The sequence below is a fragment of the Babylonia areolata genome, chromosome 23, assembly GCF_041734735.1.
Source record: "Babylonia areolata isolate BAREFJ2019XMU chromosome 23, ASM4173473v1, whole genome shotgun sequence".
Taxonomy (NCBI): Eukaryota; Metazoa; Mollusca; class Gastropoda; order Neogastropoda; family Buccinidae; genus Babylonia; species Babylonia areolata.
The window spans coordinates 35768272-35788271 of NC_134898.1; the positions used below are offsets into that span (position 1 = coordinate 35768272).

At 43.9% G+C, this 20000-nt stretch overlaps 1 protein-coding gene across 2 annotated transcripts in view; it reads left to right on the forward strand.

The window, feature by feature from the left end:
- Positions 1-4500: 4500 nt before the first annotated feature.
- LOC143297889 (adenosine receptor A2b-like) overlaps positions 4501-20000 on the forward strand; it is a 27811-nt gene continuing 12311 nt past the window's right edge. The window contains exon 1 of one of the 2 annotated variants that reach the window (XM_076610418.1): positions 4501-5636. In XM_076610418.1, coding sequence (XP_076466533.1) covers positions 5537-5636 — 100 coding nt within the window. In that variant the 5' untranslated portion in view covers positions 4501-5536. Of the gene's footprint in view, positions 5637-14577; positions 14920-20000 lie in introns of those variants that run through there. The other variant, XM_076610419.1, reaches the window with a different exon arrangement.

Sequence of the window (20000 nt, forward strand, 5' to 3'; positions counted from 1 at the left end):
CAGACAGTTGGAGACAGATAAGCAGAGACGGACAAACAAACAGACTGACAGGAAGGCAAAGCGCTGCAGACAGGGAGACTACTGACAAAGAAAGAAAGAAAGAAAGAACGCACGCACGCACGCACACACACATACACACACACACACACACACACACACACACACACACACACACAGAGAAACGTGGACCAAAAAGAACAGATGATGTTCCCAGCAAACAACGAAGACACACGTGTGGAAAAACAAAAAACAACAAAACAAACAAACAAACAAAGAAGAAAAAACCAAAACACATACACGAACATACACAGCAGTAGATGTCCCAACAGGACAACTTGTTCTGCTGTGCCATTGCCTCTTTGTCTTCGCACGACTTGGGAGGGCAGGGGATGGGAGACGGGGGGGGGGGGGGGGGGGACAGGAGGGGGGGGGGGTAAAGGGGGGGGGGAAGGAGGGGAAGGGGATGGCGGATGGAGGGACGTGGTGGAGGTGGGGGGGAAGGGGGCATGCAGGTGTCAAGTGGGGGGAGTCGTGCGAGAGGTCAAACAGTCCGTCAAATTTAAAAAAAGAAAAAGAAAAAGATTTTTTAAAAAGACGGTGAAGGTGAGCGCCTGCGTGTCTACACGCTCGCGCGTTCACACATGCACGGATACACACACACACACACACACACACACACACACACACACACACACACGTGTGTGTAATGGGGAGACAGAGACAAAAAGAGACAGATAGTGAACGAAACATTGACTGACCTTTTGACAGACACGCGCGCGCGCGTGTGTGTGTTTGTGTGTGTCTCTGTGTGTGTGTGTGTGTGTGTGTGTGTGTGTGTGTGTGTGTGTGTCTGTCTGTCTGTCTGTCTGTCTGTCTATCTTTGTCTGTATCTGTGTATGCGTGTGTCTGTGTAAATGTCTGTGTTTGTATTTTTAATGTGTGAGTGTGGCTAAATCATCCAAATCAGAGTCCAATTTCTGTGTTGTGAAAACCATCGTGTATGTCTGTGTCACTAATGTGCGTGCATTCGTGCGTGCTTGCATGCGTACGTGCGTGGTTGGCTGAGCTGAATCCGTCTTCATGCGTTGATCAACAGAGAAAAGCTTTGTGCGAAGGTGTAGCGAGAGGTGTGTATGCATTATTTTTTTTTATTTCTTACCTTCTATACGTTTCGGTGCATCATGATGAACCTTCCCAAATCCTACGTGCATGATTATTTTTATGATTATTAATTCTTATTGTCTGCGCACTACAGACTATAGCATCATCATCGAGACGTAAAAGCTCGTATGCACCAAGCCCTTCTTTTTGCATGCAGAGAGAGAGAGAGCGAGAGAGAGAGAGAGGGGAGGGGGGGGGGACGGAGGGGGGGTGGGTGGGAGGGAGGGTATGGGGACATCGTTAAAAACAAAATCTAACAAAGGTTGTTAGGGACAACGTTTATGGGAGCTAGAGACAGAATAATATTTTTAACGCATTAACAGAGAATGTCTCTGAAAAACAACAGCACAAGAATAACCAAGTCTGAAAGTTCAAAAGAAAGAAAGAATTTGAATTTGGAATTATTTCTTTCTTTAATGAGAGAAGAGGAATAAGCAAGGACATGCTTTTTTTCATCCGGTTACCTCAGGGCAAAGAAAATCAACAAGCAAACATAATGATGATAATAAATAATAATACCCCCCCCCCTGACCCCCCTCCCCCTCACTCCCCCCAAAAACAAACAAACAAACAAACAAACAAACAGAAAACACACACACACACACACACACACACACACACACACACACACACACACACACACACACCTACACACACACACACACACACACACACACACACACACACACACACACACACACACCTACACACACACACACACACACACACACACACACACACACACACAAACCAACAACAACAACAAAAAAAACAACCAACAACACCCCCGTCCCGCCCCACCAAACACAAAAACACAACAAACAAAACCAAAAAAAATTAAGCTATTACTACCACTACAACTATCACTACTACCACTACTACCATTGCCACCACTGCTACTAAGTAAATAAATCAGATAAATAAGAAAGAAGAGACAAAGAATAAAACAATGTCACAGCCAGAAAAACAAATACAAATGATAAAACGGACACTTCACACACACAAACGAATACACTTGTAGATAGATAGATAGATAGATAGATAGATAGATAGATGGAAATAAGTAGGAAGAAGAAACAGAGAGACAGTGGGGCAGATATACAAGACGGTCAAACAAAAAAGAGAAACTGAATAAGAAGAGGGACAGACAGACAGAGAGACAGACAGAGAGGCACACAGACAGACAGACAGACAGAGAGACAGACAGAGAGGCACACAAACAGACAGACAGACAGAGAGGCACATAGAGACAGACAGACAGAGAGGCACAGAGAGAGACAGACAGACAGACAGACAGAGACAGAGAGAGAGAGAGACGAAGACGGGGAGACAGACACAGACAGACAGAAACAGAGACCGACAGACACAGACAGAGAGAGAGAGAGAGACAGAGAGGCAGAGAGAGACAGAGACACAGATACAGACAGGGAGACAGATACAAAGACAGAGAGGCACAGAGAGAGAAGGGGGAGAGAGACAGAGAGGCAGTGAGAGAGAGGCAGAGACACAGACAGGGAGACAGACACAGACAGATACAGACAGAGACAGACAGAGACAGAGAGGCACAGAGAGAGGGGGGACAGAGACAGACAGACAGAGACAGAGAGAGATAGACAGAGAGGCAGAGACACAGACAGGGAGACAGACACAGACAGAGACAGACACAGACAGACACAGACAGAGAGGCACAGAGAGAGAAAGAGAGGGAGAGAGGGGGGGGACAGAGACACGGACAGGTAGACAGACACAAACAGAGACAGAGAGACAGAGGGGCAGAGAGAGAAAGAGACACAGAGACACAGACAGGGACACAGACAGAGGCAGACAGACAGGAAAACAGAGACAGACAGACATGAAAACACAGAGAGAGACAGACACAGACAGAGACAGAGGGGCAGAGAGAAAGAGAGACACAGACAGAGACAGACAGGAAAACAGATAGAGACAGACTGGGAGACAGACACAGACAGACAGAGGTAAAGACAGAGGGAGAAAGGGAGAAGGCGGATCATGAACCGTGTGATGGGCCAGCCACCCTGTTTTACTGTCCTTCGTCCTGCTAAAAGGAGAAGGATGATTCAGATCTTTGTGTGTGCGAGCTTGCGTGCGTTTGTGTGTGTGTCTGTGTCTGTGTCTGAGTGTGTTTGTGCATGCGTGTGTGCGTGAATGTGTAAGTGCGTACACGCATTTGCGGGGTTGAAAGTCTCTCGTGTGAGAACGTGTCTACACGCGAGCGACTGGAGACACCCTCTCGAACTCAAGCAAAGAGTCTGGCAGGTCATGATTACTAGTCTTTCACTTTCACTCAAAGCCTGAATATCGATCATTACACAGTGCACTTCCCCCACTTTCCCTCCCCCCCCCTCCTCACACAACCCCCATGTTACGAGCAGTATTTGAGAGAGGGCTCCTTGTGTGTTGTCTGAGAGGCATGGAGGATGTGTGATGTTAGAGCGACATAGAAGATGTATGATTTCAAACGTCGAGGGAGTCAAGGACAAAAGCTTCTGCCTTCTCGACACTGAACTCTGGAGAAGCACCAGCTTTCCCATCACACACACACAAAATCATGCACAACCGTTAAAACAAAACGGAAAAATGAATCAGCCGTAAGGACGGTCATCAGATTTGTACAGTCCATTATCATCAACAATCATGTGTTGCTGTACACCATGATGGAAATGACAGACAAATTCTGTGTGTTCAAGCTTAACAAAGCGGGGCCACAGACGGATCCTTGAAGCACACCATACAAGACGATGGATGGGAATGAGGGGAGGGGAGGGGGTCAAATTTCTTCCCATAGACAGACAGCCTATTTCCTTTCCGTGTTATATGACGCAGGGAACAAAACTGCTGCATCATGTACACCAACAACTACCCCCCTGCCCCCCCTGACTATCCATCAAAATACTGTGATCGATCTCGTCAAAAGCGGTGCTCAAATCCAGGAGCTTCGGAAAATAAAGCTGATTTAAATTGCCCGAGACAAGTTAACCGTTCATACACAAAACTAGGCAGTCTTTACGATATGACAAGGTCTGTATGCGGATCGAAGTAAAACATAAAAATTCGGAAATTCTGCAATTGATACGAAAGCTAATACAAAACAACCAGGCAACTAAGAAAGCAAAAATAAAAGAGGCAACAGCAACATAATTTCAAAAGACAACAGCAAAAAGAAGCGCGACGAAAACAACAAACAAGCAAGAGCAACCAATTGGAAAATCCGGAAGACGATAAGAAAATTAGATGACTCGAATGGCTTGACAGTTTTTCGAACTGGAGGCAGTATATAATGCAAAACGCCCACGGCGATCAGAATAAGGGACTGACCACATCGCGCTGCTGTCAACTGAACGTGTGTCTGTGTGCGTTCAGGCCTGCACTGGGCAGCCTTCAGTGCCGCTTGTCACTTTTGACCCATCTGGACAGCTTGGCTCACTACCACACTAGGGAAACCTGTTTTTCCTTCGTCATTTCCACAAAAACAGCTGATGTGTTTTCATCGAGGTGAATGAAATTTGTTTCCCAACATTAACGGAGACCCTTGGGTCGAACTGAAGCTCACATGTAAACGTTTTGTACTGTGTAAATGTGAAGATGTTTTGTGTTGTGTAAATGTTAAAATGTGCACATACTACTTTGAGTGATTCAGAACGGAGAGAAGAAACGTTGAAAAGCACAGCTATCTCTACAAGGTATAGCTTTTCAGATTGTGACGTAAACCTTTTATGTCGATGATCGTAATACTATCACAACCTTATCATTTAATGTCGGTATCTTCTCAGATGATGAGCAGAATCTCCTTTTGTTGATGATCTCAAATCGTTAACTTTCTTATTAACGTCAGAAGCCTTTTCAGTTGGTGTCTGGATACCACTTCAGTTGGTAATCTAGATCTTCCCAGCACGTAAGCAGAACCTACATTTGATGGCATGAACCTTTTCAGTGGATGATCTACAGAACTGACGGACAGAGCCTTCTCATGTCATGCCAGGAGTCTTCCAAGTTCTCGAACAGTCTTTCTTGCACATGATCAGGATCTGAGGCAAAGACCAAATGTTTCAAGTTGACGACTGCAACCTTTCTGGTTGATGACTGCAGCCTTTCCAGTTGATGATTAAACTTTTCCACTTGATGACGACAACCTTTCCAGCTGATGGTTTATGTTCAGTTGGTGACTTACTTGTTGAATTACTAACAAGACCTTTGAACGGTTGATAACTGGAACTTTATCAACTGACGAACGACATATTCGAAACCAGGTTGCAAAACTCTATATCACTCGCCAGCAAAGCTGTATATCACTCGCCAACAAAGCTAAAGCACTAGCAGCGCCACCTACTGGAAGGGAAGGGAGAGAAGCAGGAGGATGGAGATGAGTGATGTGTCTTTTTCACATGGCCCCAGTGATACAACTCAGCAGACAGATATGCTGTACAGCTTGGCGGTCGCTAACGAGACAGGACCAGGTCAGAGTCGATTTTAGTTTATCTATTAAATTTATTTCAAGCCTTTCTTCTGTTTTTTCTCTTATGTTTTTTTAGGTGGTGGTGATGGTTGTCATGGTGGTGGTGACAGTGTTTATAGATTTGAGGGGATAGGTACGTGTTTGTGCGTATGTGCGTGTGCACAGGAATGCGTGGGGGTTTGGAAAGTGCGGGACAGGTGGTGAAATTTGTGAATGTACCAAATTTAAATTCAGTACCATTTTTTGCTTGTTCGTTTTTTTTTGTTTTTGTGTTTTGGTCTTTTTCTTCATTGCGTGAGCTGTTGCAGAGACGATGATATTCGATGTCGCTTGTGGATATCATTGAACAATTCCTGGCTGAATTCCTTTGGAGATATTGCGCAGTTTGAATATTCCCCAACCTGAAAAAAAAAGATAGAAATAAATCAACGACTCTTGACGCAAGACCGTGACAATCACTGGAGAAACTAACTAAACGAACAAACAAACAAACAAATAAATAAATCAATAAATAAATAGATAAATGAATATTGTACAAAATTAATTAACAAGTAATAAGAAAGAAAGAAGGAAAGATGATTTATAAACTAATAATCCATGAACCAATATCATATATTGGAATTAAAAAGATTGGCTGCTTTGCAAATGTACATCCTCCACCGTCCACCTTTAATTTTTTTTTTTTTTACCAATTAACCTTTTTGGTTTGCAAGAAGTGTTCGCTAAATTGAATATATATAAACCTTAGCTGGCGTGCAAGGGATTTTCTGAATGTTTGGTGTATTATCAAAAGACCCTGTTGGTATCTTCGTTTGATTGATGCACAGGTTTTCGTTGTTCTATTCTTCACAGTGCTAAATGATACGAACTAAGCACCAAACGTCAGACAGGAATGGATGGAGATAGAGATACAGAAGATAATCATGGAGGAAAACGGGACGAAAGACAATGAGTAGTGGGTTAAAGAACAACAATTAAGATAGATGAATAATTCAGTCATAAGTGAATAAATGAAACTTTGTTATGCAAACTCATCCACGAACTACCAGACCATGTTTTTAACTTTTTGCATTCATTATCAGTTGTTTCGCTTGTCAGTTTAACGACTTCTCTTTTACGAAGTCCTTTAAGTAATTTCCTGTAACTGTACTTAGAGGGTTTTTTGTTTGTTTGTTTGTTTTGTTTTTCTTCCAAATTTCACCCACAATTTTACCCTCATTTGCCCAGTTTCCCCCAACCCTCCATTCATCCACATCTCCCACCCCTTCTAACCGATAATACTCAGATGTATTCATAAATACTTTAACAAAATGTCTTCAATCACCGATATGTGTGACGGGACATTAAACAAAAAACAACATACCAGACCAAATGGCACAAGGCCATCACCACCATCATCATCATCATTATCATTATCATCATACAGCACTGAATCTCGTGCAGAGACAAATCAAAGCGCTTCCACACCAGTCATTCACACGCATGCATAACTCTAAAACTGGAGAAACTGAAGACAAGGAAGAGGCAGGGGAGGGAGGCTATCTTGGGAAGAGGTGGGTTTTAAGGCCAGACTTGAAAGAGCTGAGTGCGTAGACCTGACGAAGCGAAAGAGAAAGTTCATTCCAAATACAAGGTCCAGAGACAGAGAAAGAACGGCGGCCAACAGTGGAGTGTTTGAATCTGAGTATGCGTAAACAGAGTGGATCCGAAGCCGGTCGTAGTTTCCATATATAAATGAAGAAAGAAAGAAAAAGAAAGGAGGGATGAATTAATAAATTGAATCTGTTCAGTTCAGTTACCCAAGGAGGCTTCACCACGTTTGGACAAATCCATATACGCGACAGCACATCTGCTAAGCAGATGCCTGACCAGCAGCGTAACAATGCGCATAGTCAGGCCTTGAGGAGAAAAATAGCGCATAAACAAGTAAGTGGATACATCACTGAATTGAGGAATAAACTGATAAAAGACCCAAACAAATAAATAAAGGGATAGCATGAAAATGTAAGCAAGTAGATAATATAATGAAATAAAATGCAGGGGGAAAAAGACAATAATGATAACAAACAAAATAAATAGATAAATAAATAAATAAATAGATAGATAAATAAATAAATAAGCAAGTAAATGTAAGCAAATCTATAGTCACACACACACACACGCACACGCACGCACGCACGCACAAACAGATTTGCAACGAACATGCTGTTTCACAGATATGAAAGCACAAACAAAAGAGCACAGGCCCAACACTACACATAAAAGCACATGAGCCCTAAAAATAGATAGATAAATAAATAAATAGATAGATAAATAAATAAATAAATAAATAAATAAGCAAGTAAATGTAAACAAATATATAGTCACACACACACGCGCGCGCGCACACAAATGGATTTGCAACGAACATGCAGTTTCACAGATATGAAAGCACAAACAACAAAAGAGCACAGGCCCAACACTACACATAAAAGCACAAGAGCCCTGACGCACACACACACACACACACACACGCCCATACCCCACCACCTCACCCCCCACACACATACATATATACACTCACGCACATAAATGAAATCAAGAAAGGGTAACTCTATACTGAATTCGTTTCGCGAAATTACGATGTGAATCCAGCCACATTACTGCAGAAAATACCTTTGACTGGGATCTCTCTCTCTGTCTGTCTGTGTCTCTGTCTGTCTGTCTGTCTGTCTGTCTCTCTCTCTCTCTGCCTCCCTCTCTCTCTCTCTCTCTCCTACCTTCCCTCCACACCCCCTCTCATTATTCTCCTGTCACCCCCAGGGTCCCCCCCCCCCCCCAACCCCTTCGCCCTTCTCACCACTCCCACAAATGTGTGCGTGTCTCTCAGTCTTGTTCAACATGACGTGGGAGGTCTTCAACACACAGCATCTTGCAACTGAAGTCCTGAGTGGGCCACCTGTCCCTAACGTCATGAGCGTGTTCAGGACATACCACGCCTGGCTTATCTCAATGAGGCGTAAACTGAGTGTGAGCGTGTTGAGGACATACCACGCCCTGGCTTATCTCAATGAGGAGTAAGTTGAGTGTGAGGGGGAGTGTGGTTGATGTGGGGAGGGGAAGGGGCCATAGACCACTGGAGAGATTCGTGCTTAAATGACTCATAGGGGCGCGCCACGTGCTCTGTGCTTTCAAAGTTGATGGGTTCTCAGTATTTTCAATATTTTTTCATACTTTGGTTTTCTCATTGTCTATACATAGATGGCACATCCTTGCTCAGTGTTTGTTCGTGGCAATGGAAGCTATCGACTGAAGAAATGGAGGACAACACATGTTTGCTGCTTCTATGTCCGACTTTTATATTGCTCGCGATTTCGCGATGCACGTGCACAAGATACAAGATGGCAGCGGAACTCTCCAGGGGTCTGTTCTTCAAAATCTCAGGCTGTCTCTGACATATGGCGGATGGGACAGGGGCGTATGGTATAGAATTCTGGAGAAAGAACCTTCATTCTAAGAATGAAAAGGAGGAATTAATTACAGCATACTCTTTGCGTTAAGGCCGAGAAATGTGTTTGGGACATATCTATCGCGTGTGAAGTTTACGAAAAATTGCCATCAGTGAAAGGAGCGATTTATTCACAGGTAAGGTGGACTTGAAAAGAAAGATTACTTTCTATTGTTTGCAGCGTGTGTGCGTGTGTGCTTTGGACACTGGTGCATGTCGCAGTTTGACAAGTCATTTATATCAAAAGATAGAAAAGACACAGAAAAATAAGTATGCACTGTGGTGGCCTTCTTTACACACACACACAGACGCGCGCATGCACGCACGCACGTACGCGTGCGCGCGCACACACACACACACTCACACACATCTGAGCGCGGGGGTTTTTGCGCACGTGATCCTCGTTTTATTGACTCACTTGTGTAAACAAAGTGAGTCTATGTTTTAACCCGGTGTTCGGTTGTCTGTGTGTGTGTGTGTGTGTGTGTGTGTGTGTGTGTCTGTCCGTGGTAAACTTTAACATTGACATTTTCTCTGCAAATACTTTGTCAGTTGACACCAAATTAGGCATAAAAATAGGAAAAATTCAGTTCTTTCCAGTCATCTTGTTTAAAACAATATTGCACCTCTGGGATGGGCACAAATTTTTTTTTTTTTAAATGAAGCCTAATTATATGCAAACTGCATTTACTGTTATATTTATATTTTTTGTATTCTCTAAACTTGGCACTTTGATCTGATATTCTGACCCAACAACAAGAGCAGTCATTATTATCATTTTCTGTTCAAACAGGAACTTCTTTTGCTTAGCATGGAAGTTTTATTTATTTTGCAAACGTTTTGTTGCAGATAGTAAAAAAGGGAAATTACTCTGTAATTAATGCTAGGGGACTTAATTTGCTTTAAACTGATCTTTCTCATCTTAAACATTACATTTTGAAATTATACTCAATACATAAAAAGCTTGGATCTTTTTTAAGTGTATCACAAGTGAGTCTTGAAGGCCTTGCCTCTCTTGTTGGAGCTTGTTATGGACAAGTTCTGAGGGCAATGTTCTCTTTGCTAAGGGGCTTAATCACATGTAAAGGATTTGTTGGATGAGACAGCGAGGGTCCTTTTTGTCCAGTGACACGGCAAAAAAAAAAAAAAAAAAAAAAAAAAGGAAGAAGAAGAAAGTTTCAGGGTAATTTTTCACAGTGGTTAGTTATGACTTCGGGATCTATGATATAATTATGTGATGGTCGTCTCAGCTTTGTCCAAGTCCAACTTGTGACGAATGTTAATTGTTACATCATAAGTGTTGCGTAATTCCAGTCTGACATCACGTTATCATATCAAATCATATCATATCAAGTGCCACGGCTTTTAGGCTTTATCAGCCTTTTGCCTGATCAATTAGGACTTATTATTTATTCCCTTTTTTTTCTCCTTAACTTTATATAAGAGTGCTCAGTTACTAATGTAATGGCTCGCTTCCTATGGAGGAGTTAACTTGGAATCCATAATCCTTCCAGTGTTTATCTACTAAATTCTTAAAACAGTTGAGTGTTCCTGCAGTAAGAATGTTACTGGTCAGATTATTCCAGAAGTTAACAACCCTGTTAGTAAAAAAGTGTGAAAAAAGGTTTGATTTGGTGAAAGTCTTCAATAGTTTTAGCAGGTGTCTCCTGGTATGATTACTGTCCTTTAGAGTGAACAGATTTGTATAGGGCCTAGTGCTCTTATCATAATGTCCATGTAGAATCTTATATGTCTCAGTCATATCACCCCTTAACCTGCGATATTCCAGGCTTGGGAGTTTCAAACTACTTTTGACTTGCATCAGTTGTATCTTCACTGGGACAGAGTAGAGATGTTGAAAGCTGACTTGTATTGGTCTTCTGAGACTGAATAGTGTCAAAAGTGAGATTACACAACACTTATGATGTAACAATTTTCGACTCGACTGAGATCGTCAGATTCTTCCTCAGCGGCAGCAGGGGGATGTCTGGTCTCGGTTCACCTTGGTAACGCTGTAGTAGTGCCTGAATGTCTGAATGGCATTTGGTGACGCGAAGGTCTTGTCATGCAGTAGGTATGATGGGTTTAGAGATTCTTCTTCGTTGTCTTTTCGTTTTCAACCCTGAGCTGGGTTGCTTGAAAGTCAAAGTTTGCTTCGCGTTTAGTATTGTCCGATGTCTACAATAATTGCGTGTGTGTGTGTGTGTGTGTGTGTCCGTAGTGCTAGGCAGACACGCGACGCGCGTGTTGTGACGTATTATGGGCGTGTCTCCACGTGGGTGCCGCCCCGGACATTTATCTCAATAGACTGGCAAAAAGAGGACGACATCAATTTAGCAAACAACATGGTACATTGTCAAAATTTCCACAATCGAGATTTAAAAACCGATTACAACGTCCTCTCCCTTCCCCCTCCCCAGCCCCCCCCCCCCCCCACACACACACCCTGCACTTCCCCCACCCCACCCCAGTTCATAGCCACCACCTCCTACCCCCAGTTCTTCCTAGCCCACCCCACCCCCTACTAACTACCCCCATTCTCACACCCTCGCATCTCCCCTCCCCCACCTCCTCGCCAGCTTTCATCTTCTCTCATCCCGCCATGTTCACTGGTCAGAGGGGACAGACTTAAACGTGACAGATTAAAGCCTGTGTTTACTCACATGCCCTGATTTAGATTCTAATAGCTGAGGGCGTTGGAAAGAATCGCTTTTTGTTTATTGTTGTGTTGATGTTGTTGTTGTTGTTGTTGTTGTTGGCCGTACCCCTCTCCCTTCTCACCTTTTTTTGGGGGGGATGGTGGAGGTGTGTGTTTAGGGGATGGGGGTGGGGGTGACAGGATGCGGATGCGTGGTATGGTTATGAACGAAGGCGAGAATAAGTGTGTGGGGGTGGGTGGGTGGGGCATGAGGGGGGAGGGGGGCGTTTGGAAAGAAAGGGGTGTGCAGAGGGGGCAGGGGGGGTGGGGGGGGGGGGGTGTGGAGAGAAGGAGATCTAACCTTTCAGGTTTTTGTTTGTTTGTTTAGATTTTCTTTTTCTTCTTCCTCACCAACTTTTCAATCTTCCTGATTTATTCTGATGCAATGAAAAACTGCGCACTTAGGAAATGTGAACTGCGTGTTGGATTTGTTTTCCTGTTTATTTGTGTGCTTGTTTGTCTGTTTGTCTGTCTGTCTGTCTGTTTTCAGTGCGGGCTGTAGGGGCACTGTTTGTACCAACAAAAAAGTGGAAGGAAGATAGAGTGATTAAATAGTGTTCCATAATACGCCAAAGACAAATTGAACTAATATCGTATTGTCCAACTGGGTATGGTATGGTGTGGTATGGTATGGTATAGTGTGGTGTGGTGTGGTATGGTGTGGTGTGGTGTGGTATGGGACGGTATGGTATGGTATGGTATGGTATGGTGTGGTGTGGTGTGGTGTGGTATGGTGTATATGGTATGGTATGGTATGGTATGGTATGGTATGGTATGGTATGGTATGGTGTGGTTTGGTGTGGTATGGTGTGGTGTGGTATAGTGTGGTGTGGTGAGGTGTGGCGTGGTGTGGTGTGGTGTGGTATGGTGTGGTATTGGACGGTATGGTGTGGTGTGGTGTGGTGTGGTGTGGTGTGGTATGATATCATATCGCATCGTGTCGTATCGTATGGTATCGTATGTTTTGTATTCTATTACTACCTTGTCACAACAAGTTTCTCAATGTCAATTTAAGGGATGCTCTTCCCGAGGAGAACGTGTTACCAAAGTATGCGGTCTCTCGATTTTCTGTCTGTGTGTATCTATTTTTCTGTTGAAGTTTGCCAGAGACAACTCCGTTGTTGACGTGGGTTCTTTAACGCGCACTAAATGCTTGCTGTACACAGGACCTCGGTTTATGGTCTCGACCCATAATGTGATAAGGAGAATAATGAATAAGTATTTTACAGTACCAAAACACCCACACTGGTCCAGAAACACCATATACAGATACGATGTATTCCCTGTTTTTTTGTTCCTGAAGAAAAAAAGGGAATAAGGAGATCACGTAAGTCAGCTTTGAATTTATCACAGTGGTCCCAAAGTCAAGCTTTCATGGCAAATCGGTACACTATTTTCTTCCCAAAGACGTCCAGTGCGTTCTTTAGATACCCTTCCGCCCGCCCCCTCCCACACACACACACACACACACACACACACACACACACACCAGCTACCCACCTGGAAATCCAGCATCCAGAGAGGTCGCTAACATGCGATAGCTGTTTCGACCTATGGGGAGCTGATCTGGCTGATCTTGCACGGTTGTTGGTTTGTGAGAAAAAAATTTTAATCCACAATTCTGACTGCCCTGCACTCTGTTCTTAGCCTACATCTTACATGTATCGAAAATAATGCCAGACACTTTTTCTATACAGCTGGTCCTTCGTATGTTTGTTTTTTAAAATACTTTCTTTCGCTCTTTCTGTTTTGATTTTCCTTGTTTTTCCTTCGTTTTGATCTTTATATCTTTCTTTATTTCTTTTTTGCCGGATCCAAACATTAAATTAGTAACGGTTAGGCATACTTCATACGCACCGATGTTGGCTGTTATCGGTTATTTGAAAACGTTTGAACATAATTCATGCTATATTAGCTTGTTGAAGATATTTTTTTGTCAAAAGTTATAGTAACTACTGAATCGCGGTGAAGAAAGAGGAAAGGAAATTATCATTGGCGATGTTTTCAAATTTATGTCATTCGACAATGATACTTTTTTGTTGCGTAGTTTGGGTCATAGACCCATCGAAGTACGTATAACCACGCATACACCAATGTGAAGTTACCGTCAGATTAATAACCGATTATAGCATTTGTTTGGCTAAAGCAGACTTGGCTAGGCGTCTTATTACTGTTTTATCTGCGAAATTTGGCCAAACAAGTTGTGATGACGCTTTTTAAGAAAATGTATTCAACGGGAACTTTAGACACTTTTTAAGAAAACGTTTTCAAAGGGAACCTTAGAAAGAGGATGGTACCAATACTACAGACAAAGAGAGCAGAGCTTTTTTTTGCTTTTTTTTTCAGAAAAAGCGAAATTGTGTGTGTGTGTGTGTGTGTGTGTGTGTGTGTGTGTGTGTGTGTGTGTAGAATCATAAAACCCTAATTGATACTCGCGCTATGTACCTCTCTGTGTGTGTGTGTGTGTGTGTGTGTGTGTGTGTGTGTGTGTGTGTCTGAAATAGAGAGACAGACAGACATACACATACAAACAGAGAGAAAAAGCAGTCAAGCGACAAGACTGATATTTAATTTTTTTTTTTTTTAAAGCACAAAAAAGCAAGGTCACAAAATCCCAGTGTTACGCCCACGTCATAAGCAACAAGCAGACTTCGTCACACACACACACACACACACACACCACGTGACAATGCCGTGGTGGACCAGCAGGAGACAAAACCCCTCCGCTCCACCTGTTTGCTGGCTTTTCCAACCCAACCCTCGCCACACATAGCATACCAACATACACAGTCCACAGGCGACGACGAATCAGAAACAAGGACTTCATTAACTCCATGCTGCGAGAATCTGGCCACACTCGTTTTGCTTTTACCACGTCCCGCCACTACAGAACGCATCTGAAGAGCCCGACCTGCTCATCTTTTTTTTGGGGGGGAGGTGAAACTATTGTGAAAGAACTTTGAGGTTTTGTTTTTCGTTGTTGTTGAGGGGTTTTTTTCTGGAACTTTCCGATCAGTTATCGTCGTCGTCGTCAAAAAAAAAAAAAAAAAAAAAAAATGTTGGCCTCAATCCTTCGACACAATATGTTGCAGATAGAAGGTAAGTCTAAGATGAAACTTAGTTTCGTGTGTGAGTGTGTGTGTGTGTGTGTGTGTAATTGTTTCTAGGTTATTGTTAAAAAAAAACAAAATTGTGTTTTATGTCGTTTGTGATGTAGATAGATACATACGTACAAACAAACATACATACATATTTATTTTGCTGAATAGATTCTGGTTGTTTATTTATTATGGTTGTGTTTGTATGTTCGTAAAATAAAAATAGAAATACATTGTTCCTGGCATGACATTTTGATAGACTGATTGGCTGCTTGGTCAGTTGATTAGCTAGGTTGTTGAGAAAAAATATTGAGAAAAAGTGGGATGGGAGACAGAGTGGGGTCGGGAGTAGAGAGAGGGAGAGAGAGAGAGAGAGGGAGAGGGAGAGACAGACAGAGGGGGTAGGGGAAGAAAGGGATTTACTGTGAGCAAAAGCCCATGATTTATGCACGACCAATCACACATCGCCAGGTTTCAATCATCAGGTATAAAGTTGATAGAATAGAATAGAATATGTCTTTATTACCAAGTGTACCGGGCGGGGTCACAAGGAATATTGTTCTCTGATAGCGCGACTTCTCCTAACTTGGAACCTTTTTCCAAGCTTCTCAAACTCAAAGACCTTCTCCAGCCTGTCCCCTGATCTCTGTGTGTACACACGTGGGTTTTTGCCCGTTCCTACCCTTAACTTCGTTAGAATCCACCCGGAAACTTAATTAGTATCCACCCGGACAATGATGTGTCACCCCTTTTCTCCCTTCTTTTCGTTTTCACTCTGTGACTGAAAGAGTCAGCTGGGCGTGGAATTGTTCACCGGCCAGATTCATACAGGTCTTTCGGTTGTGTGTTCACACACACACACACACACACACACACACACACACACACACACACACACAAACTGACAATGTATCATATTTCCTTACACAGGGAGGGGGCGGGAGTCCGAAAGGCAAACCTTAGCCCCAGTTCCGTTTTTCCGACCGGATCTTCCTCAATATGTTGGGCAATGAACAGGAACTGCTACCGTCACACGGCGAGCAGTGTAACAAGAGAGCAGGCTGGATGTTAGGGCCGCCAGGGTTCGCTTCCCAAAGGACTGTCTGTAACAGGACAATCGGATGAAGAGAATAAACCGAGGTCACGTGTGAATACTCACTTAGCTCACGTTAAAGAAACCACAGCAACGAAGGGGTCGTTCTTTGCAAACTTCTGTGGAAAAATCCACAGTTCAGATATGCTCCTTCGTAACACACACACACACACACACACACACACACATATATATATATATATATATATATATATATATATATGTATGTATGTGTGTGTGTGTGTATGTATGTGTGTGTGTGTGTGTGTGTGTGTGTGTGTGTAAGCGACACATAAGCAGCTAGGCAAGGAAAACGAAATAGCACAGTCACGAGAAGCATGTAAAACGACATGTTCAAGGGAGGTCACTGAGAGCTTCCAAGATCGAGAACTCTTTAGGGGATGGCGAGGAAAGTATGGCAACCAGATAAGACAGGACATTAATAGACGAGGGGGGCCCCCTTGCAGATAACAGTTGATTTAAATCTGTATGTCACAACGAGAGATTGCAGCCACATCCTTACAAAATGATCACGAACCTCTGATTATGATTTTATGACATCTGGCATCCGCGGGCTTAATCAATTTACATTAGAAATAGGAAATGTTGTAAAATCCAATGATTGTCGTGAGGAATATCTGAAAATGAAATGGAGAACAGGCTATGTTACGTGATGCTTTTCCCTTGATTCTTCCACGTCTTCTTTCTCTCTTTCTTTCTTTCTTCTTTTTTTTTATTTACCCGGTTTCCTTCAAAGAATAAGTTTAATCACGTGAAACATGCTTCGGGTCGCGTGACAAGAACCGAAGTGTTTTTACCTTTCACAAGTCGCGTCAACCTGTGAACACATTACGTCAGCTGACGATGACATCAGTTGTAAAAAAATTAAAATAAATAAAGAAAAAAGAAAAAAAAGCAAGCCATCATTGATGCGCAGATTCATTCAGCCGTTTCCAAATTTGGAGGAGTGAGACGACACTTGTTTACCGCGCAGTCAACCCTCCTTCGTGGGAACTTGCTCATTTCCGGAAGGATACAAATTTCCGGCCCATTACCCCCCCCCCCCTCCCCTCCCCCCCCTCCACCTCCCCCCGCAGCCCCCTCCCCTTCCTCCGCCTTCTCCTCCTCCTCCTCATCTCCCTACTAACGGTCTTATCCACACACACACCCCTCCCTCTCCCCTCCCGTTGTATTACGTCATAACTGGGGGGGGGGGGGGGGGGGGGGGCGTAGCGTTTATGACGTGACAAGCAGAGATCGTCTCCAGTGCGTGCCAAGAACTCCCGTCGCGAGCTTTGAAGGCGAACGGCTATTATGCAGATTTGTTCACGCAAATAGCCCACGTGACTGACGTTTTAAAGATGGAAGCGTGCAGCGCTTGGTCGCTTTAACGGCTCGACAACATGGTGTTTACGAGGTGGAGGGAGCAAGAGAGGGGGGATGTGTAGGGGGGGAGGAGGGGGGAGAGAAAGGGGAAGAGAATTTATGTCCACAGATCAGCTTGGGGGGACCTCTTTGGGGATGGGGGGTGGGGTGGGGGATGGGGGCACAAGAGGACTGTTAGGGATAACATCGGCTCTTATGTTCTTTGTGTTGAGCGTTCGTTTCCCGTGTCAGTGTTCCCTTCTACAAACGTGGCATTTCCCTCAGTGACCTGTCATGTCCATCATTGTTTTGTTGCTCGAGTGATCTCACTGACGATCAAGGCGGCATCAAAGTGTGTAGACTGATCCTTATGCGCTACACCACATCTGCTTTACAATGATGGATGTCTTCTCGGATCTCAAGGAAGTCGTGAGTTTCAGTTTCACCTTATCAAGGAGGCGTCACTGCTTCGGACAAATCCATACACGGCTACACCCCATCTGCTAGGCAGATGCCTGACAGCAGCATAACCAAACGCAATTGGCAGGCCTTAGGTGCATGGTTATATATTTGTGTAACAATTAGAGTGGATTTCTTTTTACGTAATTTTGCCAGAGCACAACACTTTTGTTGCCACGGGTTCTTTTTCAGTGCGCCAAATACGTGTTGCACACGGGACCTCAGTATATCGTCTCATCCGAAAGACTAGGCGCTGTTTGATTTTCCAATCAAACTTGGGAAAAAGTGGCGAGAGCGGGATTCGAACCCACACCCTCACGGACTCTGTGTATTTGGCAGCTGAGCGTCTTAACCATGCTGTCACCTTCCTCCCAGGAAGACGTGGCTGTAGCTATCTATGCACACGGGAGCGGATCTGCAGGCCCAGTCTGGTTTTGCAGAGTCGTGAGAACATGGGGCACTGGAAGTCTGCTGATGTCACAGGGACAGATGCTTGCTCTGTGGCGACGTTCCTCTGACTGCCTGCTTTAACTCACTCAGTTCGGCCAGTCCTCTCTTCTCCTCTACACAGACCCCTCGGATGTCCAGTGGGTGTCTGAATGACCCAACCTTTAGCTTCCGTCGTCAGAATGATGGTATTCTTTGTCAACATTCACCTCTTCAGTATGAGAGCCTTCCACTTGCAATATTTTGATGGTGGTAATTGGGATGAAACGCTGTTAACGTCGTCTCTTTCGCCGTTCGTATGGAGAGAGTTAAACTGATAATAATAATAAGAAGGAGAACTAAAATGATAGCAATAATTATAATCATTATGAATTGAAGAAAAGGCAAAATTTAAAGGTGGGCATGGGCATAAACGCTGAACGCTGATCTGTCCTCAGACTGATCCAGTTATCACCAGTCCTTCCAAGATGCGGCAGACCTTCTCATCCAAATTAATACCAGTCAGGATAATGGCGGTGTTTCTTGCTTTTTGATGTTGTTGTTTGTTTGTTTTTTTGCTTTTTGTTGTGTTTGTCTCTTTGTTGTTGTTGTTGTTTGTGTGTGTGTGTGTGTGTGTGTGTGTGTGTGTGTGTGTGTGTCGGGGAGGGGGCGGCTGGGGGGAGACCTTTTGTTGTGGTCCGAGAGCTAACTCGGATTTCAAGCCAGCTACTGGATGATAATCCAAAAGGTCTCTTAGTGCATTTCAGTCGCGCACGTTAAGTAGAACACACACACATGGCAAGAAGAAGAAGAAGAAGAAGCAGTGGAAGAAGAAGAGAAAAAAAAGCACAAAAAAAAGACGTCCCTTGCTTAAAAAAAAAAAAAAAAAAATGTTTTGTAGTAAATCCATCAACACGACGACACACGCTGCCCACTCCTCTCTGTCTGTCCCTGCAGTCGAGGCGTGATGAGACACGATTGTGACACAGACAACCATGGGTTCTATCTGGAAAGATATAAAGAATTCACGTACAAAAAAGATAGGGGGCGGGGGGTGGGGGGCGAGGAGGAAAGCGACCTTGTGAAGAAAGAGGAGCTACTGTACTTCAACAACTGACTGGCAGTGTGATTGTTTCATGATGGTGCAGAAGGGGGGATGGGGCCGGGGGGGGGGGGGGGGGGGGGGGGCGAGAATAAGGAGGAGGAGGAGGAGGGCTGGTGGGGGGTGGGGGTGGGGGTAGGGGGGGGGGAGATGGGGGATTTGCTGGGGAGAGAAATTGAAGAGACAAGGAAAGTGGGTTTTGACAGAATGAGGACATTCAGTGTGTAATTCCCACTGGACCAAATCGGACAACAAAAGGAACAGGAGTGGTGGGGGGGTGGGGGGGGGGAGAGAGAGAGAAGAGAAAAAAGAAAGAAGGCAAAGAAAAGAATTAGGAATGCATTCAAAAGAAATGAAAAAGAAATAGTGAGGGGGGAGGGAGCCGCGCACGAACGCACACACACACACACACACACACACACACACACACACACACACACACAAACATGCAGAGACAGACAGACAGACAGACAAACAGCCAGACTCACACACACACACACACACACACACACACACACACACACACACAGATGACTATGGCTAATTCAAAATCATCAACAGTCAACTTGCTATCTGACATGGGGATACAAAACATGTTTTCATTTGTGTGTGAAAAGACAACATTCAAAGGGGAAAG